The following is a 27,978-nucleotide window of genomic DNA, read 5'->3' as shown; positions in this document are numbered from 1 at the left end:
AATACACTGAGCAATTATTCCAGTGTCAACAATGGAGTGTCTCCACCTGTTCTCCACTATATTGAGGCACAGATGGTCAGTACTTCAGTGCTCATGCCACCTGGTGGTCATTCTGGCCAAATGAAAACCACAGAGAGAGGTGGCAGAGACATGAACACAGAATGACAGGCAGATTGGGAGACTGATCCATAGTATAGAGAAATTACAGCGAGAATTACATTTAGACCGACCTGAGAGGGAGGATTATATTCCTTTATTCGCTCCATCCTTCTTTCTCCCAGTAGGATCTCCATGTTCATTGGGGGAATTAACAATCCAATTAGCCTCTGGGAAATACACCCCCCGCCCCCTTTACTCCAGATTTATTCACATTTTATACACTTAAAGTAACCAGCAGCCATCGCTTCTGATAGTCACATCAAAATTCAGAGTAGAGCTCACTCATGTCTACCTTAAATTCAAACATATTTATAATGAGCTATGAAAAGAAATAACACTTGGAACTCTGGACAATCCCTTCCATAGACATACTGTGTATCTTGACATTGCACTGCAACCATACATTTTCACAGCTTATGTTGACATGTCTTGTCAGGTTCAGACATAATCATGTGTACTGTATGTCTCCCATCTATTGACACCACTGTCATAAATGTCAGGTTGCCAGATATTCAAACAATTCTACAAAGTGTTTTGTTGGTTTAAGAGGCTGGGGTATTAACACACATATGTCTCTATTAAAACAGCTGTCTGTCAAGCAGGAACAGCTGTCTAAATTGTCAATGTGGTACTTTAAGTATAAAATGCTTGTTTCTATTGTGCAACTCACTCAGTCTGAGTCTGTCAGGGTGAATGAACAAACAAAGAAAGGGGGTGTGGGGAGAGGGAGAAGCAACACACACTCCCAGAAAGCACTCATGCCTCATAGGGGATAAACAGAATACAGTCATGCATACAGTCTCTTTACACGAATACCTCAAGTTCAATGTATAAATGTTTGCCTCCTGAGGCTAAGCCAGTCAGTATGTTAATAGCAGAATGAACACAAGTATTTCTCACACAATACCAGACGTGAGAAAGATACAGTGGTGTAGCGAAAGTAGCAACTTTTTATTTGAGTTACAATTATTTACATGTAATCAAAGACAACGTCCTCAAAACCGGTACAAACTTTTTTCGTCCTGCAGCTGTCTTTGTATTTTTTTGTTTTTACTTCAAAATGACAACTCAGAAATATTGTATAAAATAAAAATATCAGCTTCAGAAAAGTAGTCTAGCATTCTAACATCCACTAACCACTATTTACAGGTGTTTACATTCTGAAATTCCTTTCATTACAGAAACCGTTTAACAACCAAACGGAAGCAAACAGAAAAACGGAACGAACCTATCTGAGTTTGTCCAATAGAAACCCTTGTTTTGTTTGTAAAAACGTTTTGCAACAGACAGAACGTTTTGCAACAGAATCGTCATAATGAATACATCCCAGATTTGTAACTCAACTTGCAGGTAACATGTCTGTTCAATTGCAGCTCTACAAATCAGAGGGAAATGAAATCTGTATGGCAGTCATTCAATCAGTATCTTACTGGAGCACAGGACTAGTTATAGAGTAGCTGAAAGGAGGTTTACGGGTTCTGGTTCCCCGCTCAGAGTAGGAAGGTCATGCCCAACATGACGACTTAAGACACAAGGGGCAGTAAAGAAACATTGCAGCCCTGTCCAGAGGCTACCACCACAAGCAGATAGGAAAGGATAGGTATAAGCAGTATGGTAGTTACTTCACTTTTCCCTCCAATAGACTAGGTAGAATTGTCAACATTTTACTATCCAGTGCTCACAGACCTGGGGGTGCCTAGGGGGTTGGGGTTCGGACCGGGATCACCAACGCAGGGTACTAGGTGTGCAGGCTTTTTATAATTACTGCAGGGCTGGATGCAACCTGCACCCCCTGCAGCTGTCCAGGACCAGGTGGTGAACCCTGGACTTGGTTCTGGATCAGCGCTACTTGAAGTGGTAAGATACAATGCCCACCAGAGGAGGCTGGTGAGGGGAGAACGGCTCGTAGTAATGGATGGAGTGAATGGAATGGTATCAAACATGTTGCCATTCCAACCATTACTATGAGACCGTCTTCCTCATTTAAAGTGCCACCAGCCACCACTGACGCCCACAGTATGGGCAAACAACAATTATGTTCAATGAGGATTATGCCAGTTGCCCGAGGTTTGGTTATTATTAATGTCAGTCCGGTTTACCAGGGTCTCTGGGAGTGTAAGGAAAACCGTACATACAGCAGTTATTATATCCAGCCACTTCAAGTGATGTGTTAGGTGGAACATGAAAAGGTAAGGAACTGTAGAGACTTGAAACATCTCACACAGCATAAAAAACGACCAATTGCAAATTTAAAACAAACACAAAACTCAGTTTCTTTACTGTAAAGTCAAATTTGGAAGGGCAATGAGTAAAACAATTTTTTAAAAAGCATTCAAGTGCCATTATTTAAAAACAAAGATTTAAATAACATCAGTCATCCTGAACTGATGATTTCTTAAATGTAGAATGATGTTACATTACATGACCTTGTGAGAAGAACTTAAACAAGCATGATGCACTGAAGAAAACTCCAGAAGATTTCAACTTGACCGCGAGCTTATGCGAATGGGCATAATCAGAACTGAAATTTAGAGAGGGGCTTTCTACAGTTACCTTCCCTTTTCTACAACCATCACAGGCCATTGTGTGTGTGGTGTGTGTCTTGTTCTTCAGAATGAGAACGCATGTTGAAGCAATGCTGGGGGACACTGATGATCTCTGGTGGATTCTCTGTACAGCCCGTCCTGCTGGGGATGCCACATCTGACATAACCTTGCTAAGGTTGCCAGATCTGGTGGGAGCCTTGTTGGGTTGCCAGATCTGAAAAGATGTGCCCTTATCTGCACTCAGAGTGCAAAGAAGGGTTCACTAACAGTGGTCCAGGTAGTCTATGACACGAGAGATGGACTTATGCCCTGTGGTGCCAAATGCACACTGTTGAAAAAGAGATCGGAGAGAAAGTAAGTTAGCTTGTATTGTGCTCGTATGTAAAAGGAGAAAGAGATGCTAGGTCATTATCAAAAGACGTTGCCTACTTACAGTAAGGTTCATGAAATTTAAGAACTTCTTCAGCATTTCCGTCATGATTGAGAAATCTCCCTTGGGAAGGTTTTCCCGCACAGTAGTCACATTAACCTGAGGAGAGGGAATGAAGCAAACACACATTAAGGGGCAAAATTTCCCTCTCGCAAAAATACGCAACCAGCTAAAATAACTAAGCAATGACAAGTTATTTTCAGCTCACCTTTCGGTGCATCTGCACAGATCTTGGTCAACTCTGCACCGATGTAGGTTGAGCAGAAAATGACTCATGAGGTGTTTAGGGGAGAAGGCTACTAGCTTTCCATTTATCGATGGGATACAACGGTACTCATAAGCTTTGAACAAGGCTTTTATGTTACCTATTCTTTATATTTATCCAAAAATAGCCTTTGTGCTTTTATGTATTCTGCAATTGTATTGTGTCATGTTACGTTTAATAGCCTACTTTCTGACAGACTCAAGCTCTCACAAGTGAATTCTGATGCAGCATTATGCAACTGAACTGGAATCAGCGATCAGGTTCTTTTTTCTGCTTCCTCTCATATTGTTATTTGTTTATCAGCTAGAACAGAGGTAAAGGGGAAAGAGAGAGTTGCTGAATAAGTGTTCAGGATTCAATCGCATGCTGCAGTGGTATAGGAGTTCTAGAGGCAGTGGCTTAGACCACCATAGGCCACGATCGGGTTCTTCTATTCACCATGGACAAAGTAGAGCACTGCAGTTGCCTTTATTTTTCACTTACATGTTAATAAGTATACATATATTATTGCCATTGTCTTTGACAAGATTCAACTTCTCTTCCTGATATTTTGTACGAGGAAAAAACTAGCACTGCACAGATAACACTATTAGCAAAAGGCTCTAAGGAAAATGCCACTCTAAGAGACCTACCATCAAGACAGAAGAATTGCACTGGTTTGCAGTAGCCTATACAGATGTAGGATCTTAATTTGATCAGCCCGTTGCAGGACAACATTCATGTAATTTAAAAATCGTAGGCTATTTGAGGTTTAAAAAGGCTTCTGAAGTTTATAATTTCCACTTTGGAATTCAAGATATTTTCTGTAATGGAAAATCAAATCAACCACTAATGTCCAAGTATAATCCACATTTCCTGTTGGTGCAGGATTATTTTCCTGCTGTAGCAAACTGGTTCAAATTAAGATCCTACATCTGTACTTCAAACCTGCAAACTTAATCAAGCCCTTTATTGATTAGTTGAATCAGGTGTGTTAGTGCTGAGATGGAACAAAAGCCTGCACCCCCAGTGCGAGGATTGAGGAACAGGGTTGTCGCTAGTTTGCCGGAAGCTTACCTGACTGCCCTGACACAGACAACCCAGGAGCAGAGCTGTGTAGGAAGCCACGATGCTGTCCTCCATGTGCTTCCCAGCATGCTGCAGAGCTACACCAGAGAGAGAGGGAGAACAACACTCAACATGGAGTAGTGAAACTGTTACAAAAATTATTATTTTACACAGACCCACATCTTTACCTTTGTTGAGATCTAGCTCCTCATCTTCCTCGTCTTTCTTTGTGTCCTTCTCCTTGTCATTCTCGCTGTCGTTGGTTTCTGCAGCGACCCACTGGATCTCGCCCGACGTCTCCTGCCACTCCCCACTCTGGTCCTGGGGCTTGGGCGGTTCGCTGATGAGGTCATCAGTCTGCGCCTCAGCCAATATGGCTGCTCGCTCCCGCTCCAGGAAGAACTGTGAACGGAGGAAAAGACAGTCAAACTCCTGCCAGACAGACATTAGCTCTGGCCGTCGGCTAATCATCCGGTTACAGACTCATTTTCAGCCGGCTACCTTTTCCACTTCATATTAACTACGATGAACAATATGAATCTTTCTAGCAATCTATTGATAGGATAGGCTCCTGTCAGTCACAAAGCAAGCGATGACAGGGAAACACATTCTGCCTCCCAGTACAATGTGTGTGCTTGGTTGCAGTCAAATGTCTTTACAGAGGAAGAGAACATGATGCTCGTGAATCTGCATGTCAGTGGTAACAATTTGTTGAAATCCACGACAGCCTAATTATTGTTTTCTGGCACATTCATTTATTTCCTTTAGAGTGTTTCACAGTCTATTTACTGTACTTTGACAACTGAACAGCAAGTGTTGACTAGTTTATAAAAAGTTGTCCAACTGACTGAATAAAGTCGATCTCCTATATCCCTTTACCATTGTTAAATCATGCAACGTAGTTATATGTCCACATTATTGCATTGGGGCAAGTAAACCAAAGGATTTCCTAGGCTCGTCTAGTCAGGTCAGTCAGTGTGGCCTAACGATCACGTCGGCGAGAGAGACGTTTATTTGGCTCACTACTTTGCATAGGCTCCTGATGTGCCTAGGCTTTTTGGTGATTATCTGCAGATAAATTATGAAAACATTCAATGAAGATGGTGAATCATCACTGCAGGAACAATAGGTAGAGGAGAGCCTCATTCTGGTCCAAATATGATCATTAGGCCCTCATGGAATCCAGGCATTGAGACAGAATTCAACAATATTCAAAAATGTATTGACCTCAGTAGGGAATAAACTAAATGTATTGAAAAGGGATTATTTTCCCAAGATAATCATAAGACATGAACAGAATGCATCCGTGATTCGCATTTCCTGCAATCTGTGTGTGTGTGTGTTGTGCACACGTCTACCACTTTGTGTAGCCGTTAGCGATGATTTTGACAGTAAAAAAAAAATCGAAATTTCTCTGATTTTTTCCAGACCTCAAAAGTGGTCTCATGTGGCTTAAGCATTGTTGTGGACTTAGAAAACCAACTAAATCGGATGATCTATAAAAAAATAAAAAGTGATCTGAGAGCAAAAACCTGACAAAATCTAGAAAAATGGGAACCTGGAAAAACTAAATTGACAAAACTAAACGAGATCAGGCAACAAATAAACGGATTTTATAGGGCCCTACCTAATGATCTTTTGAAATGAATTTAGGCTACATAAAATCAGAACGATATAACACTTTACTAAATATTCCTGATCATATAGGCCTAGACGATATCCAAAATAACTTACAACACACGGAATTCATACATTTTTCAGTAATTTAAATTGTAAAAAGTAATGTCTTTCGACAATTCACGACACAGTCTCCAATCTGGGAGGTAAAGTCAATAATGTCACTGTGTATTTCTGATGGAATCAAGGCATTAGAATGTACCAGAGGACACCAAAATAGAGCTCATTCGGCAAAAAGGAATTCAGCCGGGGGCTACTCTATGTACTTGTTGAAGATGCAGACAAATGCACAAGAGTAACTCAATTACCTGTGTTTTTCTATCTTCTTACTACAAATTCCCTTCAAAATGATTCTGAAGTGGTGATAACAGAACTATTACCTGCACCAGAGCAGCCAGGGCACTTGAAGAGGAGCCCTTGGTCTTCTTCTCAGCCTCACCTTCTGTAAGGGCTGCGGTAGCTGGATCTGTGGAGGCTAGGAATTGTTCAGGGTTCTGAGTCTCTTCTCCCCCTGCCTCTCCCTGCCTCCCTTCAGGGGTCTCTTCTCCCCCTGCCTCTCCCTGCCTCCCTTCAGGGGTCTGGGTCTCTTCTCCCCCTGCCTCTCCCTGGCTGCCTTCAGGGGTCTGGGTCTCTTCTCCCCCTGCCTCTCCCCGCCTCCCTTCAGGGGTCTGGGTCTCTTCTCCCCCTGCCTCTCCCTGGCTGCCTTCAGGGGTCTGGGTCTCTTCTCCCCCTGCCTCTCCCTGGCTGCCTTCAGGGGTCTGGGTCTCTTCTCCCCCTGCCTCTCCCTGCCTCCCTTCAGGGGTCTGGGTCTCTTCTCCCCCTGCCTCTCCCTGGATGCCTTCAGGGGTCTGGGTCTCTTCTCCCCCTGCCTCTCCCTGCCTCCCTTCAGGGGTCTGGGTCTCTTCTCCCCCTGCCTCTCCCTGGCTGCCTTCAGGGCTGGTTGAACTGGTGAACTCCATGTCCACCAGACAGTGGCGGTTTCTGGCACTGTACTCCACCAAGTTAATCAGCAGCCCCAAGCCCTGTACCAGCGTGCACACACACACAGAGAGGAGGAGAGGAGCGATGCTGTTAAAAAGGCTCAAGGACATACACTTCATTAGTCCCATAATAAAACATTGAGCACAAACAACCTGCAATTACTACATTGAAGCGTCAGTTTTAATACTACCTATGCATTCATTAAGTGGCATTTCAATGAGGGGGGTACACAGGACCCACATGTTTCAAAGATGGGTACAAGTAACTGGATTTGTGCAATCATTTCCATGCAGGCCTACAACACACAGGGCCTCTCACCAGGACTCTGATGTCAAAGCGTTGTTCCTGAGGTATGTAGCGTGGGACCCGTAGGACACAGTTGAGTGCTGTGATGATGAGCCGGTCCTGCTCTCCAGTCTTAGTGCTTCCCCACTCTAAAAAAAACACAGAACAGTCCAGAGTTACCACTCTGCCGCCACCCTGCAGCTAGCTGTGGTGTGTTATGAGAACTCTAGCACAGCTGGGATGCGATCAAAAGAGACGAGGAGCAGAGAAACAAGGCACTAGGATTGGGAACGCATTGCGCTAGCTACAATGTTGCTCGATGTAGAGGTCATGTTGATGCAGTGATATTACCATTGTCGTGGGTGAGATTGAGTAGCACACCTATGACTGCCCTCATGCAGTCCTCAACGGCCTTGCCCACGTTGCTGAAGCTGCAGTGGGGCAGCACCGTGCCTGACGAACACAGAGAGCTGTTCACCTCCCGGCTGTAGCGCTGAATCATGTCCTCACAGTACCGCAAACCTCTGAGAGAGATGAAGCAAGAGAGAGAAATGAAGCGAGAGAGCGAGACGGCACGAGCGATAGAGAGAACGCAAGATGGAGCGAGCGAGCGATGGAGCAAGCGAGCGTGGGTGTCAAAAGATTAGCATGCGTTTCAGTCTCTCTCACCTGGCAGAGGACACTATGAGCTGAGAGTCCTTGTAGGCGATCAGGTAGCCCTGGTTCTCTGGGTTCTGGACAGTCACCTGCAACGAAGGACAAAGACACACTAGACTGATATTGAAATGCCTTTTCACTTGTCAAATCAAAGCTGGTCAGATGAGGCGAAGAGTGCAGAGTCAATGTACTTTCCCCTCTTGTATTCAATGAATGGATTTCAAACATCTGAGCCTGCCAACACTCCTCGATGTTGTACTTACGCTGTCCAGTACTCTTAGACACCTCTCTGCCCCCCATAGCGATGACACCAGCTTCTCCTTGTCATCCTCTTGGCTCAGGTTCTGAACACATTCTTTCACTGCAGAAGACAATAATTCACATGTATGCCAATGACTATGTGCTAACAAATTAAGATGTCCTAGATAGGAAGTCTCAGATAAGTTGCATCTTAATAAGTGAACATATTATTATTACTATTATTATTGCGTAGTGACTTGTATTTGTATGATCATTTGTTGAATAATACAACAAATGCAAAATATTCAAATAGTTGCAGTTATTTTGATGTTTAACAGTTTATGAAAAGCGTATTTCCCAGTACTGACTTTTATATGAGTCCTTTGTATTGCTGTAGACTTGACTGCCAGATGAGACCAACTCAAAGTAAAAAGGACAAATCAAACATTTCACAACCTACCTGGCACCCCTAACAAAAGAATAACCTCAAGTCAAAACTATTACAACACACCTTTATCTACAATGTGGTCCAGGCCTCCCAGTAAGCGCAGCTCCTCTTTGAACCAGTCCCCGGCCCTCTTCGAGGTCAGAGACAACAGGGTCTCCATGGCCAGGTGACACGACTGCAAAACAAACAAAGTGCTATAGAAATCCAACTCACCATCATCAATATAAAGATCATTATTCTGATTGACCCCGCGTACCGTGATGTTCTCCAGGTCCAGGTGCTTGTTGTGGACGGTTTCACACAGCTTGCGGATCTTCTCCTTGACCTTGGTCATCTCCTTGGCAGTGAGCTGGTCCTGGTGGTGGCCTGAGTGGTCGTGCTCCAGCTCCAACAGTCTGATCATCAGCTCCAGACTGGCCCGGTCCAGGTCCATGTTTAACCTGTCTCTGCTTAGGATGTACATCAGAGAGGCAGTACATAGGGCCAGGTTCTGGAGAAGAGTGAAGGGAGAGTGGGGAGGGGCAACAATCAGTTCAAAAGCATTTGGTTGCAGGGGAAGACCTTAAATATTGTCCTTGTTTATTCAAATTCAATAGCAAAATGTGAAGTATCTAGAGGACAAATAGGTCATCGCCACAAATAAGCTGAGGTAGATTTATTGAAACCCACTGGTTTTGTACCATTAGTTTGGGTCAGTTACTACAGTTTGAGTCAATTGTGGTTGTAGACGTCAGATTCCTACCGGATGCAGCGGGGCATCATTCAACATCTTGAAGACCTGAGCCACCTTCCCTCTGGCCCGTAGGTGCATCCGGAAACTGGGCATTGCACACCTTGCGGCTAAACTGATTATACTAGAGAGAGGCGCAAGAGAGGGGGATAGTGGACAAGTAAAAATAATTAAAGATACTTAAAAAAATAAACAAAAAATAAAATCGCTCCATGTTGTCCTCTTGGATTGAGCACACAGTTCCTTCGGAAAGTATTCAGACCCCTTGACCTTTTCCACATTTTGTTACATTACAGCCTTATTCTAAAATGTATTAACCCCCCCCTTCTCAATCTACACACAATACCCCATAATGACAAAGCAAAAACTGGTTTAAAAATATATACAGTTGAAGTCGGAAGTTTACATACACCTTAGCCAAATACATTTAAACTCAGTTTCTCACAATTCAATCCTAGTAAAAATTCCCTGTCTTAAGTCAGTTAGGATCACCACTTTATTTTAAGAATGTGAAATGGCAGAATAATAGTAGAGAGAATGAATTATTTCAGATATTATTTCTTTCATCACATTCCCAGTGGGTCAGAAGTTTACATGCACTCAATTAGTATTTGGTAGCATTGCCTTTAAATTGTTTAACTTGGGTCAAATCTTTCGGGTAGTCTTCCACAAGCTTCCCACAATAAGTTGGATGAATTTTGGCCCATTCCTTCTAACAGAACTGGTGTTACTGAGTCAGGTTTGTAGGCCCCTTGCTCACACATGCTTTTTCAGTTCTGCCCACAAATTCTCTATAGGATTAAGGTCAGGACTTTGTGATGGCCACTCCAATACCTTGACTTTGTTGTCCTTAAGCCATTTTGCCACAACTTTGGAAGTATGCTTGGGGTCATTGTCCATTTGGAAGACCCATTTGAGACAAAGCTTTAACTTCCTGACTGATGTCTTGAGATGTTGCTTCAATATATCCACATAATTTTCATGCCTCATGATGTCATCTATTTTGTGAAGTGCACCAGTCCCTCCTGCAGCAAAGCACCCCCACAACATGATGCTGCCACCCCCGTGTTTCACGGTTGCAATGGTGTTCTTTGGCTTGCAAGCCTCCCCCTTTTTCCTTCAAACATAACGATGGTCATTATGGCCAAACAATTCTATTTTTGTCTCATCACACATTTCTCCAAAAAGTACGATCTTTGTCCCCATGTGCAGCTGCAAACCGTAGTCTGGCTTTTTTATGGCGGTTTTGGAGCAGTGGCTTCTTCCTTGATGAGCGGCCTTTCAGGTTGTGTCGATATAGGACTTGTTTTACTGTGGATATAGATACTTTTGTACCTGTTTTCTCCAGCATCTTCACAAGGTCCTTTGCTGTTGTTCTGGGATTGATTTGCACTTTTCGCACCAAAGTACGTTCATCTCTAGGAGACAGAACGCGTCTCCTTCCTGAGCAGTATGACGGCTGCGTGGTCCCATGGTGTTTATACTTGCGTACTATTGTTTGTACAGATGAACGTGGTACCTTCAGGTGTTTGGAAATTGCTCCCAAGGATGAACCATGCTTGTGGAGGTCTACAATCTTTTTTCTGAGGTCTTGACTGATTTCTTTTGATTTTCCCATGACGTCAAGCAAAGAGGCACTGAGTTTTAAGGTAGGCCTTGAAATACAAGTACACCTCCAATTGACTGAAATGATGTCAATTAGCCTATCAGAAGCTTCTAAACCCATGACATTTTATGGAATTTTCCAAGCTGTTTAAAAGGCACAGTCAACTTAGTGTATGTAAACTTCTGACCCACTGGAATTGTGATATAGTGAATGATAAGTGAAATAATATGTCTGTAAACAATTGTTGGAAAAATTACTTGTGTCATACACAAAGTAGATGTCCTAACCGACTTGCCAAAACTATAGTTTGTTAACAAGAAATTTGTGGAGTGGTTGAAAAACGAGAAAATGACTCCAAACTAAGTGTATGTAAACTTCCGACTTCACATTTACGTAAGTATTCAGACCCTTTAGTCAGGACTTTGTTGAAGCACCTTTGGCAGCGACTACAGCCTTGAGTCTTCTTGGGTATGACGCCACAGGCTTGGCACACCTGTATTTGGGAAATGTCTCCCATTCTGCTCTACAGATCAGTCAGGTTGGATGGGGAGCGTTGCTGCACAGCTATTTTCAGGTAGCTCCAGAGATGTTCGATCGGGTTCAAGTCCGGGCTCTGGTTGGGCCACTGAAGTACATTCTTACACTTGTCCTGAAACCACTCCTGCGTTGTCTTGGCTGTGTGCTTAGGGTTGTTTCCCTGTCGGGTTTGTGGTCACCTCTCTTACCAAGACCCTTCTCCCACGATAGCTCAGTTTGGCTGGGCGGCCAGCTCTAGTTAGAGTCTTGGTGGTTCCAAACTTCTTCCATTTAATACATTTACAAAAAAATTCTAAAAACCTGTTTTCACTTTGTGATACTGGGGTATTGTGTGCAGACTAAATGAAGAAACTTCCTCATCAATGTGTTTTAGAATAAGGCTGTAACACAATAACATTTGGAAAAAGTCAAGGGGTCAGAATTCTTTCCAAAGGCACTCTGTGTGTGTGTGTGTGTGTGTGTGTGTGTGTGTGTGTGTGTGTGTGTGTGTGGGAAATGTTAAATAAAAAGAGTTCTTTTTGCCAAGGTGGACAATGTTGAGTGGGTTTCTCTTACCTAAGGCATCGTGTGTTGAGTGGCTGGCTGCTCTTTAGGCCTGTCTCCAGGTACTCAAAGTCATCAGTGAACTCCTGGTTTTCACCAAACTCTACCACATCGTTGAAGTGCTTCACATTATGCACAACCGTGTACAGCTGCAAGGGGGAAGAGATAATGACTGACATTTACACAAGAAAATGGCACTGAATATTGAGCAAAATAAACAATTTAAAATTGTTATCTAATGCAAGTGTCTGTGTGCATGTGTATCTGTCCAAAGACAAAAAAAGTGTTCCTCCCCCCCCACACAGCATGCAAAGCAGCTCCACTTGATTAGTTCCATTAGCTGACTGGGATAATACTCCCTTATCAATAACTATGTGTGTGTACGCAGGCCATCAGAGGTTATCTAAGGCGAAGACAATGCCCAACGAGATAGATTCGGTTCAGTCCCTCTTGGTAAGAGGGATGTGCAACCAACTGTCTGGTCAAGAGCATGAAGGCAAATCTGCTAGCTGTGGCTAGACCTTAATGAAATAGCATGCTCCTCAGGGACCCGCCTGCCCATATTGTGTTTTAAATGAACAAAAACAAGCTTTACACTGCGCTCTAAATGGACATCAACAGTCTAAACTGTGTTTGAAATGAATAACGACAGCGGCCTGCAGGAGAAAAAAAAAAAATCTATACAAGCACGCAAACGCAAATTGTGAAAATGGCAGATAAGCGTAAGGGTGATGTTAACAGTGCAAAGATCATGCCGACTGTCTTGAGGGAGTGACGCGGCACCCAGCATGCCTGGCTCACCTCCTTGTGTTCCTTCCTGCATTTGAGAGCCGTGACGATGTCCTGGTAAGGCTGAGTGGGGATGGTCACAGACTTGATGACTTTGGGCGGTGGGGGAGGCGCTTTGAACAGACCGTCGTCTTTGTGAGAATTGGTGTCCTTGCTGCTTCCGCTCGATATGCTGGCCTGGAGAGGGGAATAAATCAAAAAGCAAAGTTAGACGAGACAAACAAAATCTAGTTCCAGGTGCACTTGGACAATCTAAAATGTCTCCTATTGGGACAATTTCAAAGTCTTGACTAAGCAGAACACAGCTAATATTTAAATATCCCCCTCTGAAATCTCAAGTAGGTGAGGCTGCCATTTGGTCAATGCATTATTTCTAGGACAATGCATTGTTATCGGCTTACTAGAGATCGCAATTTCAATACACGGTGTGGGTGCGTGCATCTGTGTGACCAGTGTAAGGCAGAGCCCTGGCAGTGTCCTAGAGTAGTTCTCACCGGAGCAGTGTGTGCGCAGGCAAGTGGTGGCAGGGGAATCTCCTCAGGCTCAGGATGGTTCCAGTGGCGAGCATTGTACACAGCTTTAGCAGGGGACTGCACAACACACAACCACAGGTCCAGGGTAAGTACAGTAGCAGTGGGAATGATTACAGTACAGCTTTCAGTAGTAGTAGAAAGAATTCATGATGAACTAGCAAAACAAACCTCGACTTCCTCAGTTTTGGGAACAGTAGGTACTAGATAAACCTGACTTATTATTAGTCTCATAATCACAATAACATAGGAGCTAATGGTGGAGAATTGTACAATAAACAACTTCATAAAGTCTAGACTTATGAAGCTACATGGCTCGTTTCATCAAGTTGCTTTCTGAAGAACAAAAACGGTCACTTTTTTAACTTTGACCAAAACCAACTTCCGAAATAAATACATTAGTCCCCTAAATCGCACCTTGGGGACATTTTAGTTCATCTTATACTATTATCCTATCATCTCCACGACTCAGGAAGCTCACTTCAATAAAAATTCTATCCATTTGAAAAAAAAAGGTCATTATTAAACTATTAGATCTGCTATAAAAGTGGTGAGTTTGTGATGGAAGGAATACAAACATCAGACATGCTTTATGTTTTAATGATACTGAATAGGTCTACCTAGGAAATGGGTATGTTCAGACACTGCATTCTAATGGAAAACTATCCATTTTTGAAGTCGTCTAGTGCAGGGTTTAGCAAACTCGGTCCTGGGGTCCCCCCCAGGTGCATGTTTTGGGTTTTTCCCTAGCACTACACAGCTGATTCAAATAACCAACTCATCATCAAGCTTTGATTCTTTGAGTCAGCTTTGTAGTGCTGGGGCAAATAAAAAAAAACATGGACCCAGGTGGGCCCCAGGGCCAAGTTTGGGAAACCCTGGTCTGGTGCATGTCCTGAATACAACTGGCCTACATTGAGAGGATGTTGTGATTAACACAAACCATGTTTTTTTTAGCTATGAAACCAGCAGACCGATTGGTATCAAACATTACTTGCATCATTTCTGATTCTGCTTTCCCCCCCCCCTTGCCCTCACCACCACCCCCCCATGGTTGGAGGACCTGGTGGAAACACACAGTCCCTGTCAACACAGTTCGGACACACCTACTCATTCAAGGGTTTCTTTATTTTTACAATTTTCTACATTATAAAATAATAGTGATCACAACTATGAAATAAATATATGGAATCACGTTGTAAAAAAAAACAAAATATGTTTCATAGTTTGTATTAACCCTATTATTCTAGAAAATAGTCAAAATAAAGAGATATTCTTGAATGAGTTCGCATCCAAACTTTTGACTGGTACTGTGTGTGATATATATAACACACACTATAAAATATTAAGAGCCCTCCTAATATTGAGTTGCACCTGGTCAGTATGTCATGGAAAGAGCAGGTGTTCATAATGTTTTGTACACGCAGTGTAAAGTTCTCCTACTTGTACTGGACTCCAAGTGAATCGGCAAATCAACCAATCCCTCAAGTCCACAGACATGACACTGATGTTACAAGGGTCTTGAAAACACTATTTGTACCATTTCTACAGATATTGCCAATCAAATAAATATTTTACCTAAGAGTATAATCATTTTCCATGAATAGATTGTGGTTTTTCAGATCTTCTAACAGTACTGTTTGTAGGTCCATCTGAACACAGACATTAACAACCACTGCTAGACCTGACTGCAAATGCGAGCCACCGAAGGACAGTACCAAAAGAGATGATCTATTGATTCTGTTTCTTCATTGCAGTCTTTTCACAGAGCTGACTGTTCAATGCACCATACATTGCACATTATTTGTGTGTAGCGAGAATTTTAGTTTAAATTGAAAAGAATGGATTGACGAGTCAAATATTTTGTATGACATCAAATCTGTTCCAACTGTCTTGAATTTTAAGCTGTATGTTGTCAAACCTCTCAACCTGAAGTGAAACTGATATATTTTATGATTCACACTAGTAATTTTAAGCCATGCATGGTTTTTGATTGGCGGCAGACAACATAATTAATTCCTTTCTCTTTTGAGTAATTGCCTCTTCCATTTGTGGCAGAGCTACAATGAGCTGTTTATATTTTTGCATGTTCCATCCAACAAGTATGTGAGTAAAGTATGTTAGACCAACAAAAAAAAGAATGACGGAGCTGATGGAAAGAGCAAATCTCTGTAAACCTTTCAAATGTCGACAAAACAAAATACGCTAGATACGGGTGGACAATTTGTCATCTGTGAAATAGATCATGTGACAAATGGCAGCAGAAACAATTTATTATGCAATTGTTGATAGAATAACTAATGTCTAGGTAAATTACTCAGACCCCTTGACTTTAACTTTGTTACGTTATAGCCTTAATAATAATTAATAAAATAAATATTAATAAATAAATAAATACATTTATTTAAAAAAATTAAATCCTGAGAAATCTACAAACAATACCCCATAATGACAAACTTGTGGTAAATTAAATTGATTGGATATGATTTGGAAAGGCACACACCTGTCTATATACAGTCCCACAGTTGACAGTGCAAGTCAGAGCAAAAAACAAGCCATGAGGTTTAAGGAATTGTCCGTAGAGCTCCGAGACAGGATTGTGTCGAGGCAGAGATCTGGGGAAGGGTACCAGAAAATGACAGCAGCATTGAAGGTTCCTAAGAACAGTGACCTCCATCATTCTTAAATGGAAGAAGGTTGGAACCACCAAGACTGCCTACAGCTGGCCGCCCGACCAAACTGAGCAATCAGGGGGCCTTGGAGGTGACCTTCAAGGAGGTGACCAAGAACACGATGTCACTCTGACAGAGCTTCAGAGTTCCTCTGTGAGGATGAGAGAACATTCCAGAAGGACAATTTCTGCAGCACTCCACCAATCAGGCCTTTAAGGTAGTGGCCAGACGGAAGCCACTCCTCAGTAAAATGCACGTCAGCCTGCTTGGAGTTTGCCAAAGGCACCTAAAGACTCTCAGACCATGAGAAACAAGATTCTCTGGTCTGATGAAACCAAGAAGGAACTCTTTGGCCTGAATGCCAAATGTCACGTCTGGAGGAGACCTGGCACCATCCCTACGGTGAAGCATGTAGTGGCAGCATCATGCTGTGGGCATGTTTTTCAGCGGCAGGGACTGGGACACTAGTCAGGATTGCGGGAAAGATGAACGGAGCAAAGTACAGAGAGATCCTTGATGAAAACCTGCTCCAGAGCACTCAGGACCTCACAATGGGGCGAAGGTTCACCTTCCAACAGGACAACGACTCCAAGCACACAGCCAAGACAACGCAGGAGTGGCTTTGAGGTCATGTCTCTGAATGTCCTTGAGTGGCCCAGTCAGAGCCTGGACTTGAACCCGATCGAACATTTCTGGAGAGAACTGATAGGCCCCAATAGGTACAGACGATGCAATCGCCATCACACTGCTGTCATGACTGGCCTGTGAGGATCAAGTTACTGTGGATCACAGTTCTACAGAGATCTCTCTCACTCCCGCAGAGGGGGAGAGGTAGAGGGATTGATGTCTGTGTTTTAGAAAGAGTTTAAAGGCCAAAACTACAGAACATCAAATGAATGGCTTGATTAGAGTGTGTAGTTTCAGAAATAGACGCCTCATAAGTCCTCAACTGGCAGCTTCATTAAATAGTACTCGCAAAACACCAGTCTCAACAGTGAAGAGGCGACTCCGGGATGCTGGCCTTCTAGGCAGCATTGCAAAGAAAAAGCCATATCTCAGACTGGCCAATAAAAATAAAAGATTAAGATGGGCAAAATAACACATACACTGGACAGAGGAACTCTCCCGGAGTCGCCTCTTCACTGTTGACGTTGAGACGGGTGTTTTGAGGGTACTATATAATGAAGCTGCCAGTTGATGACTTGTGAGGTGTCTGTTTCTCAAACTAGAGACTAATGTACTTGTCCTCTTGCTCAGTTGTGCACCGGGGCCTCCCACTCTATTCTGGTTAGAGCCAGTTTGCACTGTTCATTGAAGGGAGTAGTACCAGATCTTCAGTTTCTTGCATGGAATAGCCTTCATTTCTCAGAACAAGAATAGACTGACGAGTTTCAGAAGAAAGTTCTTTATTTCTGGCCATTTTGAGCCTGTAATCGAACCCACAAATGCTGATGCTCGATACTCAACTAGTCTAAAGAAGGCCCGTTTTATCGCTTCTTTAAATCAGCACAACAGTTTTCAGCTGTGCTGACATAATTGCAAAAGGGTTTTCTAATGATCAATTAGCCTTTTAAAATGATAAACTTGGATTAGCTAACACAACGTACCATTGGAACACAGGAGTGATGGTTGCTGATAATGGGCCTCTGTACGCCTATGTAGATATATTTAAAAAATATTCAAAAATAAAAATCAGCCGCATCCAGATAAAATGTCTCCACTATCTGATCAATTTGATGTTATTTTAAAATGGACCAAAAATAATAATAAGTGCTTTTCTTTCAAAAACAAGGACATTTCGAAGTGACCCCAGACTTTTGAACGGTAGTGTACATATTACCTCGACTAACCGGTGCCCCCGCACATTGACTCTGTACCGGTACCCCTTGTATATAGCCTGGCTATTGTTATTTTACTGTTGCTCTTTAATTCTTTGTAACTGTTTTTCTTCTTTTCTTCATTTTTTCTTAAAACTGCAGTTTTGGTTAAGGGCTTGTAAGTAGGCATTTCACTGTAAGACCTGTTGTATTCGGCGCATAAGACAAATAATATTTGATTTGACATGCACTGGATACAGCAGGTGTAAACGGTACAGTGACATTCTTACAGTGCAGAGTACTGTTGAGGAACTGTTGCTGAATTGACTGTTGTTGAACTGTTGCATATGACTCAGCTACTGTGGCTGGTGCAGTTACTACTTATTATTGGAATTAAAACAATCTGTTGGTCCTCTTAACTGGCTTTATCACTAATTTTGATGGTCAATCTAGGCATGTCAATTATGAAAATGTGGCGACTTACCACTTGATTTGGTAAAATGTTTGAGTGGAGGAGAGAGGTTCTTGTGATGTTTCTGAAGAGTCATGTAATTAGGCCCGTCCCATTCATCTGCCTTGCAAAAAAACACTTTTATATATCAAGTGAAGCAAAGCAGACGTGATCCTGTCATCGATTCCAGCACAATTATCCCTTCAAAAGAGAATGTTCTCTGGCTGCTCACTCACCCATGACTGCTTGAAACATATTGAACATCTACTCCCCTTAGTGACAGCAATTGTAGCTCGTGTCAGTGTTACCTCATGAGCACAGCTACACACACAAACAAAACTCTTTCCATACACAATCTCCATCTCACACACATATACAATCCACACACAGAAACATCAGACTTCCTAACTTCCTCACAGGGATGTTAATGGTTAACCGTTAAAAATCGGTTAGCCGCCAAAGATGCATTTGACAGGTTATCGGTGTATAGGTTAATTTGCATAATTAAGTGTATTAAAATCAGTGCGTGTGTATTTTCATTAGTTGCCATGTATCTTAGTTATCACACGTGCACAGCATACAGAGCCGAGTTTGAGGAGAGGAACAGCACAGCACCTGTCAGACAGCGCCAGAGCACCTCCTTAAAAAGCTGCCACTGGAGTAAAACATGCTTTTATAAGCACCAGTCATTGCGCAATGTGCCAATACCAACAATTCTAAATGCAAGTGTTTAAAACAGATGGCCACGATTAAAAATAGCTATATTTATTTCTCATCCCAACGTAATTCAAGCGCACCTCTCATTCGAGTGCATAGGCTATAGTCAATGGTAGGCAGACGATCAGCGAGTCACCAACCACTTTGCAGCGTGAGCTTGAGGCAGTATAATTCTTTGAAACCCGAATGGTTTATTTTACTTCAAATAATGTCTTTCTTATCTTGCTTCAAAGTAGCCTAGTGAAATCCAACTAGAGGAACGTGGAGGCAATTATTATTATTTTAATAAAGACATAATTTCTCTCCTGTTCTATTGGTTTTCATTTCAACTTTCATTAGTCCAGAAGCACCATCCTAGTCATATTAGCAACCCATCCTATTAGATTCCCCATCTTTCTACGTTTCTAACGCTCGCATTAGCTGCACTGTTTAGAACTGTGTTTTCCAGCTAATTGCATTTGGGCAAATATTTAATGGCGTTTTATTAGCCGTTTCATTACAAGAGTTGCATGTTCAATAATAGGCTATGGCCTTTTGACTAAGACGATAGGATTGCTATTGTCCGTTCCTTGTATGCATGCATAGTAGGCTATTTTCTGTTGGTCACCTAATTTTACTGTTTGGGAAAAATGGAACTGTTTGTTGACCGGTTAATAAGGTTAGATTAGCTGGCAGCAAAATGGACAGAAATGTGCATCCCTACTCCCTCACCTTTTTGGGTCCACTAAAGATCTTCCTGCCAATTTCCTTGGATGTGTCCCCTTGTTTTCCTGAACGACCCTTCTGCTCTTCAGACCCCCCAAGGTTAGAGTCATCAGAAAACTCCAGAATATCTGAGAGTGGGGGAACAGCACAATGATAAGGTTAACAGTGGAATCAACATGATGGAAATACATCTACAATATAAATCCAGTTACATGGTGAAGGCAAACTGACAGTAAGCAAAGCATGAGCCTAACAAATTATCATTGTTCACACACACACACAACAACACAGTCATGAAGAGGGCACGATAATGCCTCTTCAACCTTAGGAGGCTGAAAAGATTTGGCATAGGCACTCAGATACTCAGAGGTTCTAAAGCTGCACCATTGATAGCATCTTGACTTGCTGCGTCACCACTTGGTATGGTAACTGCTTGGCATCCGACAGCAAGGCGCTACAGAGGGTAGTGCGTATGGCCCAGTACATCAATGGGGCCGAGCTCCCTGCCATCCAGGACCTCTATACCAGGCGGTGTCAGAGGAAGGCCCTAAAAATGGTCAAAGACTCCAGCCACCAAAGTTATAGACTGCTCTCTCTGCTACCGCACAGCAGGTGGTGCCAATGTAACAAGTCTGGAACCAACAGGACCCTGAACATCTTCTACCCACAAGCCTGCTAAATTATTAGTCCAGGTAGCTATTGGTTAACTATCTGCATTGACCATCTTTGCACAAACATTTAACTCATCACATACGCTGCAGTTACTGTTTATTATCTATCCTGCTGCCTAGTCACTTTATTCCTACTTATATGTACATATCTACCTCGTACCCCTGCACATAGACTCTGTACTGGTACCCTGTGTATATAGCCAAGTTATCGTTACTCATTATGCAGCTATTCCTTGTGTTATAATTTTTTTTATTATTTCTCTTTTTTTCTCTTTGCGTTGGGAAGGGCCGTAAGTAAACATTTCACTGTTAGTCTACACCCGTTGTTTATGAAGCATGCAACAAATATTTGACATTTTGACAGTATGACATAGCCTCTCTCACCTGTTTTTCATACAGCTAAAGCCTCTTTACTACCTATAGACGAACACAAACATCAACAGTATATATCACCTGTATTGCTGCTGCTCTGGCTGTCCTGAGAGTCGCTGGGCTGAGGACTATCCACACTAACAGCCATGGCTGCTACCGCCGCTGCTGCAGCCTTCTTGGCCTTCCGCTTCCCTTTGACAAGGGTGCCATCCTCTTCGTCACTGTCGCTCTCGCTGAGGTCGTCAAAGCCAAAGTACTTGATCTTGTAGCTGCTGCCGCCGGCCGTGGGGTCCGCACCATCCTCCCCCTCCTGGTCACCCTTGTCCTCAAAGCCAAAGAACTCCAGCTTGGTCTCCTTCTTGGATTTACTCTGGGTGGTGCGGAACCTGATGTTACAAGAGGGGAATCATTTCATTTCAAATCAGCAGCTGACATGGAACACACAAAAACATAGTCAAAGGATTCAAATGTCTTCTAAAAACAAAAGAGGTGCAAAATCGAGAGAACTGAATCACCTAGGTCTCAGTGTAGTAGAAACATTTAGTAAAGCACATATAGAAAACAATTATAGAGGCAAGCTAAAGTAAGTTGGTATAAGAAGAGACATTACGTGCTCAACGGTAAATGTATACTACCATTCAAAAGTTTGGGGTCACTTAAATGCCCTGGTTCTTTAAAGAAAAGCACATTTTTTGTCCATTAAAATAACATCAACTTGATCAGTAATATAGTTTAGACATTGTTAATGCTGTAAATGAATATTGTAGCTGGAAACGGCTGATTTTTTATGGAATATCTACGTAGGCCCATTATCAGCAACCATCACTCCTGTGTTCCAATGGCACGTTGTGTTTGCTAATCCAAGTTTATCATTTTGAAAGGCTAATTGATCATTAGAAAACCCTTTTGCAATTATTTTAGCACAGCTGAAAGCTGTTGTGCTGATTTAAAGAAGAAGGCGACTCCGAGATGCTGGCCTTCTAGGCAGAGTTGCAAAGAAAAAGCCATATCTCAGACTGGCCAATCAAAGATTAAGATGGGAAAAAGAACAGACACTGAACAGAGGAAGCAGCCAGCATCCCGGAGTCGCCTCTTCACTGTTGACGTTGAGACTGGTGTTTTGCGGGTACTATTTAATGAAGCTGCATGTTGATGACTTGCGAGGTGTATGTTTCTCAAACTAGACACTAATGTACTTGTCCTCTTGCTCAGTTGTGCACCGGGGCCTCCCACTCTTTCTATTCTGGTTAGAGCCAGTTTGCGCTGTTCTGTGAAGGGAGCAGTACACAGCGTTGTACGAGATCTTTAGTTTCTTGGCAAATTTCTCGCATGGAATAGCCTTAATTTCTCAGAACAATAGACTGACGAGTTTCAGAAGAAAGTTCTTTGCTTCTGGTCATTTTGAGCCTGTAATCGAACCCGCAAATGCTGATGCTCCAGATACTCAACTAGTCTAAAGAAGGCCAGTTTTATTGCTTCTTTTAAAATCAACAACAGTTTTCAGCTGTGCTAACATAATTGCAAAAGGGTTTTCTAATGATCAATTAGCCTTTCAAAATGTTGGATTAGCTGACACAACGTGCCATTGGAACGTGCCATTTAAAAATAAAAATAAATTAATCTGCCGTTTCCAGTTACAATAGTAACTTACAACATTAACAATGTCTACACTGTATTTCTGATCAATTTGATGTTATTTTAATGGACAAAAAATAAAATGCTTTTCTTTCAAAAATATGGACATTTCTAAGTGACCCTAAACTTTTGAACGTTAGTGTACATTTGTACAATATCAAGCAAGTAGTATCAAGCATGTCATGAAGGACCAGTGGGAGAGAGGAGTTAGAGTGTACTCTCTGGGCCACAGCCAGTGGAGTCGTTTACCTGTTGGGTTTGGCTGGAGGTACGTCTGCCTTCTTCCTCAGCCGTCCCACCTCCCCCAGGTCAGTAGGAGATGTGCTGGTGATGAGCTCGTCCATGCTGCGCTCTATGGAGTCCTGGATGGTGACGTTACACACCGACAGGCAGGATGGATGCAGCACCGTATAGTCCCGTACCCGACCCCTGCCAGCAGGTTTGGCCGTCGTCGTGCTAGCATTAGCACCGCCGCTACCGCTGGCAGCGGACACACTGTTGGGCTTCAGTGCAACTGGAACGCTGGCGGCTACAGGCAGTTTGACGTCGCAAGCAGCAGAAGCATCTGGAACGTCAGAGGCCTTGTTGGGTTTGGGACGGATGTATTTCCTAGTGTTGGAGGGCCTGAGGAGGAACGGGGAGGGGGGAAGGTTGTCAACAACAGGCTCGGCTGGGGCCTCCTGTTGAGCACTTTTCATCCCACCTGAGAGCCCATCCTGGGAAGAAGAGGACTGGGAGTCTCTGCTAAACCCTGGTGCCTCAGCTGAGTCTTTTTCCTGGAGAGGGTCCATGCTAGTGGAGGAGGTAGAAGACCTCTGGGTCCCTATTAAGCTCCATTCCACATAGGGGTCCTTGGGCACAGTCTTTGTAACAGAGGACTGAGCAATAGGCTTCTGGTTACTGTCCGACTTATTTCTGTACAAGGACTGGCTACTCTTTTCTGCACCCTCATTGGACAATGTTTGCTTGCCTGTGAGCACAAAGCAGATGAAAGAGCAAGTTAACAGAAGGAAGCATTATATTGTAAAATAATACCGTTTCAGATTTTGTTCAAGGCGGTTGTTTGGCTTGTATAATTTCTAAATCAATTATTCTAAATTAAATGGGTACAGACCTGCTGAGACGATAGTGTTACAGTAAAGCCTGATCTCTCTTTAGAGAGCTATCAGGGACAGACAAAGACGAGATAAGCTGACACAGAAGCTGCTAGAAGAGTGTAGCAAGCTCACAAGGGGGCCCTTCACTTTATCTGCTCCAGAAATATCCACACACCACCACTCTCATCATAACCATTATCACAAGGATCATGTGAAGCAGTTGTCTTTCCATAATAAAAAATGCAACAACAAAAAATGCAAGAGACATGCATGGTGTTCTTTAGCTACTGTATACTTGCAATTATTCTACAAGCACCTACAAAACACTACCACTTTAAAACAGACACAGGCTCATGCTAGACTTTCGAGCGCCTCCTCCCATGAAAACATGTCCAACATGTTTAAAGCCAACAGTAAGTCATCAGTTTTCTGGCATCCAGTTCTTACCTGTAGCTGTGCTGTTCCTACTGTTATCCACTGGGACTGTGGTTGTAGCAGGCGGCATATTACTGGCCTCACCTTCAGCTGGTTCAGACTGGGGCATACTGTGGGAGGTGACAGGATTGGACTCATCGTCGCTGTCAAAACCAAAAGGATCCTCTGAGCTGTCGTCATCCTCAATGCGGGGCCTCTTGAGTAACTTGACTACCTCAGGCTTCTGAAGGGGCCGCTTGGAGCCCAGTTGGGCCTTGTAAGTGGTTTCTCCCCATTTGGTGCTCAGTGTGGCCTTCTTGTTGGAGAAGACCTCGTCAAATTTGGAGTTGGCCTCCCCTCCCTTACGGCTGTAGGTTTTACCAAATCTGGATGTCATGTTGATGTATGTTACATATTCTCTGTGGGTGTAACACGAGAAAACAATAACTTTAGTTAACTAGAAGAACATTTATCTCATCCAAAGCTGGTGGATGGTGTGAAGGCCTACCTGCAAAATAGATTGGATGTCGTTTTTCCCTGAATACAGTTTATAATGGAGTAGCTGATTAAATCAAACGACTAGCTATCAGCTTTAGCTCTGCCGCTGAGGTTCGAGATTACGTTGCTAATACATTAGGTGTGATGGGGGTCATTGCAATGATGGATTCACTAAAACCACCTTAGCTACCTACAGCATCTAATTAGCCGACTAAGCTCAATCAATTTTAGTTTAGTCGGCTAGTTAGCTATCCAGCTCTAGTTAGCGAACGTTTACCTTTCAACACTGATCTCAATCTATGATGATATTCTCAGCACTAGTAATGTTAACAGTTAGCTAACCAGCTAACTAGTTAAAACGCGACGTTGCGTTGCCAGCTCACTGGCCAACTAGTAACGCTCAAGTCATGACACGGCTGACTGGGCCAATGTAAGAAAAAGGCCGGACATCTGCTAAGAACCAGCATTAGCCATTTATAGTAGTTAGCTAACGTTACTGCTAACTGTAGCTAGCTATGTTTACATTTCTAACGCGTTAACGTTTGCTAGCCAGCAAATGCAACGTTAAATATGTTATTTACTGTAACAAAAAGGTGTCGAAATGCATCTCTCAAAATTAGCTAGCTAGTTATATATTAAAACAAGATATGGTCCGAAATGCGCTTTAAAACACCGAAAACACACCTCTCTCAACTCAGTGGGACCGCTTCTTCTGCACCCGGCTGGGCCTAGTCTGACTCCGGCGTACTGTAATCGCACAAAACAAGCCTTAACTTTGTGCAACAACGATAGCTACAGTTTACAAATACGACGCAGATGTACCAGAAAAAAATCACTTTTAAAGAGCTACATTGATAACCGAAATTGTTATGAATTCTTCCCAGATTCCGGACTTAATTTATTTTACAGCGCCAGTGACTGCCATTAAAATTTACCCTCCCTCTGCCTTCGGATGCGGCCAAGAAAATTGCGTCACTTCTCCACTAGATAGCCTGTTGACCAATCATCGAATATAATGTTTTGTAGTACCTAAGCGACTTTGACGAGTTGTGTCAGTAAACGTGTGTGTGATTGGATAAAAACTTTAAGAAAAGTGTTTTCGATGGAGCGCAAAGAGAGGGTGTGCGAATACATTTCTGCATAGTTCTGCAGAAGTATACTGCCCCCAGTGTGGAATGAGCACATAACTACTGTAACGTCATAAAATCTGATATTTGAGATCAGTGTTTGTAAATCATAACGTCCTTCCTTGACGATAAAATGGAAAATCCAATTTAGCTGGTTGACCAGCTTGGTCAAGCTTGGTGAGCTGGTTGACAAGCAGAAGCGGTGCGTGCCTCCACTATTCCACTATTAGCCTATAACCTACCCAATAGTTGTGCACTAAGTAAAAATTCAAAACAAAGTTGTAGCATGTGTAAAAGCATTTTAAAATACAAATAAGCGTTGGCACTGAACTGGGATCAAGATGTATTTAAATGAACACTGCTTCATAAACAGCTCTGTGGCAAGTGGTCAACGCTGAAATCACGGGCTATTACTCAGACTTGAAGTACATGGAACAATTGTATGGCCTGTAGGCCTACGTCTGAGCAAGGAGAAGACAGCTTTTTTTTGTAATGATTGGTGTACAATCACAGAAACAGAAGAGGAAAGCTCATGTAGAACCACAGGAGGCTGCTGAGGGGAGGATGGCTCTTAATAATTCCTGGAATGGAGTAAATGGAATGGTATCAACCACATGGAAACCACGTGTTTAATGTGTTCGATACCATTCCATTATGCCATTCCAGGCATTACTACCTCCCCAATTAAGGTGACACCAGCCACCTGTGTGTAGAACATGACTCGTTGTGACTGGTAGAGATTCCCAGGGGACTAATCTAAAACACAGGTATCATAACCCCTAGAAGTCAGTTTAGCTCAGCTATGTGCATGACATCACATGGCGATGGTTGAAAGAAAGTGATTTCAGATTCCAAAGAAAAGTATTTGCATAAGTTCCTCTGACCTATGGATACTACATCAGGCTAAGAAGTCTGAGGACTATATGATCAAACTAAAATGATTTATGGGTTAGACATGGACAATGCTTAGTCTAGGTAGATACATTTAAAATACAACATTTTACACTAGAAGGTCTAGCCAAATGTTTCTATCTAGATCCATCTCTGAGTTTGATTCCACATGTAACCAATCTAAGCCAATTAACACATATTGACACAGCAGGGCTAATACACAAGAGGCATGAGCTAATGCCGTCATGGCCCTTATGACTGAATGTTTGGACATAAACCCTGGCTTCATACATAGGCACTCCCTGCCCTTCACAGCTGAATACACCACTACACTTATGGAGTCACATGTGCTTGATGTTTTCACTGTCTCTGAGTCAGTTAGCAACCCCACTGGAACAATGTTTTTGCAGAGTGATGTGAAGGCTATCAATGGAACACTTTCAAACATCTGTGTGATGGAGACAGAAAAAGTCAAGTTGAATCCTCCATTAAGTGTTTTCATTGTGTACAAGGATGTAGTGCTTCATAGACCCATTAGATGGCAGCAGTTGCTTAACTTGCATTTCCTTTTTACTGTTATTGAAATGCGCTACCACACTGTTTCTTGATACACATCTAACGTATCATGGTAGATCTGCTCTCCTATACATGTTACACATCAGAGTAAAATGTGAATACTGCATTGGGAAGATTACAATCCTGAGCCATAACATATGTACTGCACTAGGTTGGCTCAAGTGGTCTGTCATTTATGCCCAAGGATACATCCTTTTATGCTATTCATCCACTGAAATCAGGTATAATCTAGGCCTACATCAACTGAAAACCATAATTTTTTGGGATAATATAACATGTTTCCTATACCCAAAATATTATTGTATTTATGATAACACACACACAAGTGCATACAGTGGCCAGTTTACTGTGATCATGTCCTGTCCATAACCTGCTTGCCATGGTGTCTAGAATGTGTACCAGTCCTCTTACATGATTATGTTATGCCTGTAGGCTATGCCTATGAAGTGATGGCAGGGAGTTTTAATAGTATAACTGCATCGTGATGTATTGGGAAAGGACGTGGGTAGAGTGCCTTCATGTGAGTGTCTCATCATCCGTAGGACCTCATCTGGATCACATTTGTTGACCATTCTCCTCCCTGTGAGGTCAGCCTACAGCCAGGGCCCCTGGCCCAACTGCCACACCAGGTCAGTATCAAACCCTTATGGAGGCAGTACGACTAAATAAAAAAACAGCCCCACATCAACATTGTCTTCCTCGTGACTGTGTATGTCATGGCAAAGCTCATACTCACTCAAATAAAATATTGTAAACCTAATCTCAGTCAGGATGCATTCCATCACAGGTGTGTGTGTGTGTGTGTGTGTGTGTATGTAAGAGAGAGATACGGAGAAAAGAGAGAGAGTGCTTGAAAAAGATTGTG

General features: G+C 42.7%; 1 protein-coding gene across 2 annotated transcripts; it reads right to left on the bottom strand.

Annotated features, from left to right (window-relative positions):
* Positions 1-1,089: 1,089 nt before the first annotated feature.
* On the bottom strand, positions 1,090-25,643 carry LOC106577050 (wings apart-like protein homolog). Of its 2 annotated transcripts, XM_082964795.1 has the most exons (21): positions 25,455-25,643; positions 25,204-25,266; positions 24,055-24,440; positions 22,760-23,480; positions 20,957-21,261; positions 19,839-19,960; positions 13,435-13,530; positions 12,953-13,117; positions 12,164-12,300; positions 9,478-9,589; positions 8,992-9,225; positions 8,799-8,910; positions 8,311-8,408; positions 8,060-8,136; positions 7,742-7,914; positions 7,424-7,539; positions 6,505-7,146; positions 4,636-4,849; positions 4,457-4,545; positions 3,139-3,234; positions 1,090-3,033 (listed from the first exon to the last, which is right to left on the bottom strand). In XM_082964795.1, exons 3-21 carry the CDS (start codon positions 24,416-24,418, stop codon positions 2,968-2,970), a joined length of 3,939 nt encoding a protein of 1,312 aa, XP_082820921.1. In that variant the 5' UTR covers positions 24,419-24,440; positions 25,204-25,266; positions 25,455-25,643; the 3' UTR covers positions 1,090-2,967. The 2 variants fall into 2 exon arrangements, with proteins under 2 accessions (XP_082820921.1, XP_082820922.1); XM_082964796.1 differs by lacking the exons at positions 25,204-25,266; positions 25,455-25,643 and adding an exon at positions 24,530-25,177.
* Positions 25,644-27,978: the final 2,335 nt, after the last annotated feature.

Source organism: Salmo salar, chromosome 18 (genome assembly GCF_965601325.2).
Source record: "Salmo salar chromosome 18, fSalSal1, whole genome shotgun sequence".
NCBI lineage: Eukaryota > Metazoa > Chordata > Actinopteri > Salmoniformes > Salmonidae > Salmo > Salmo salar.
Note: the sequence above shows the minus strand (reverse complement) of the source record. Positions and strands in the feature narration are given on the sequence as shown.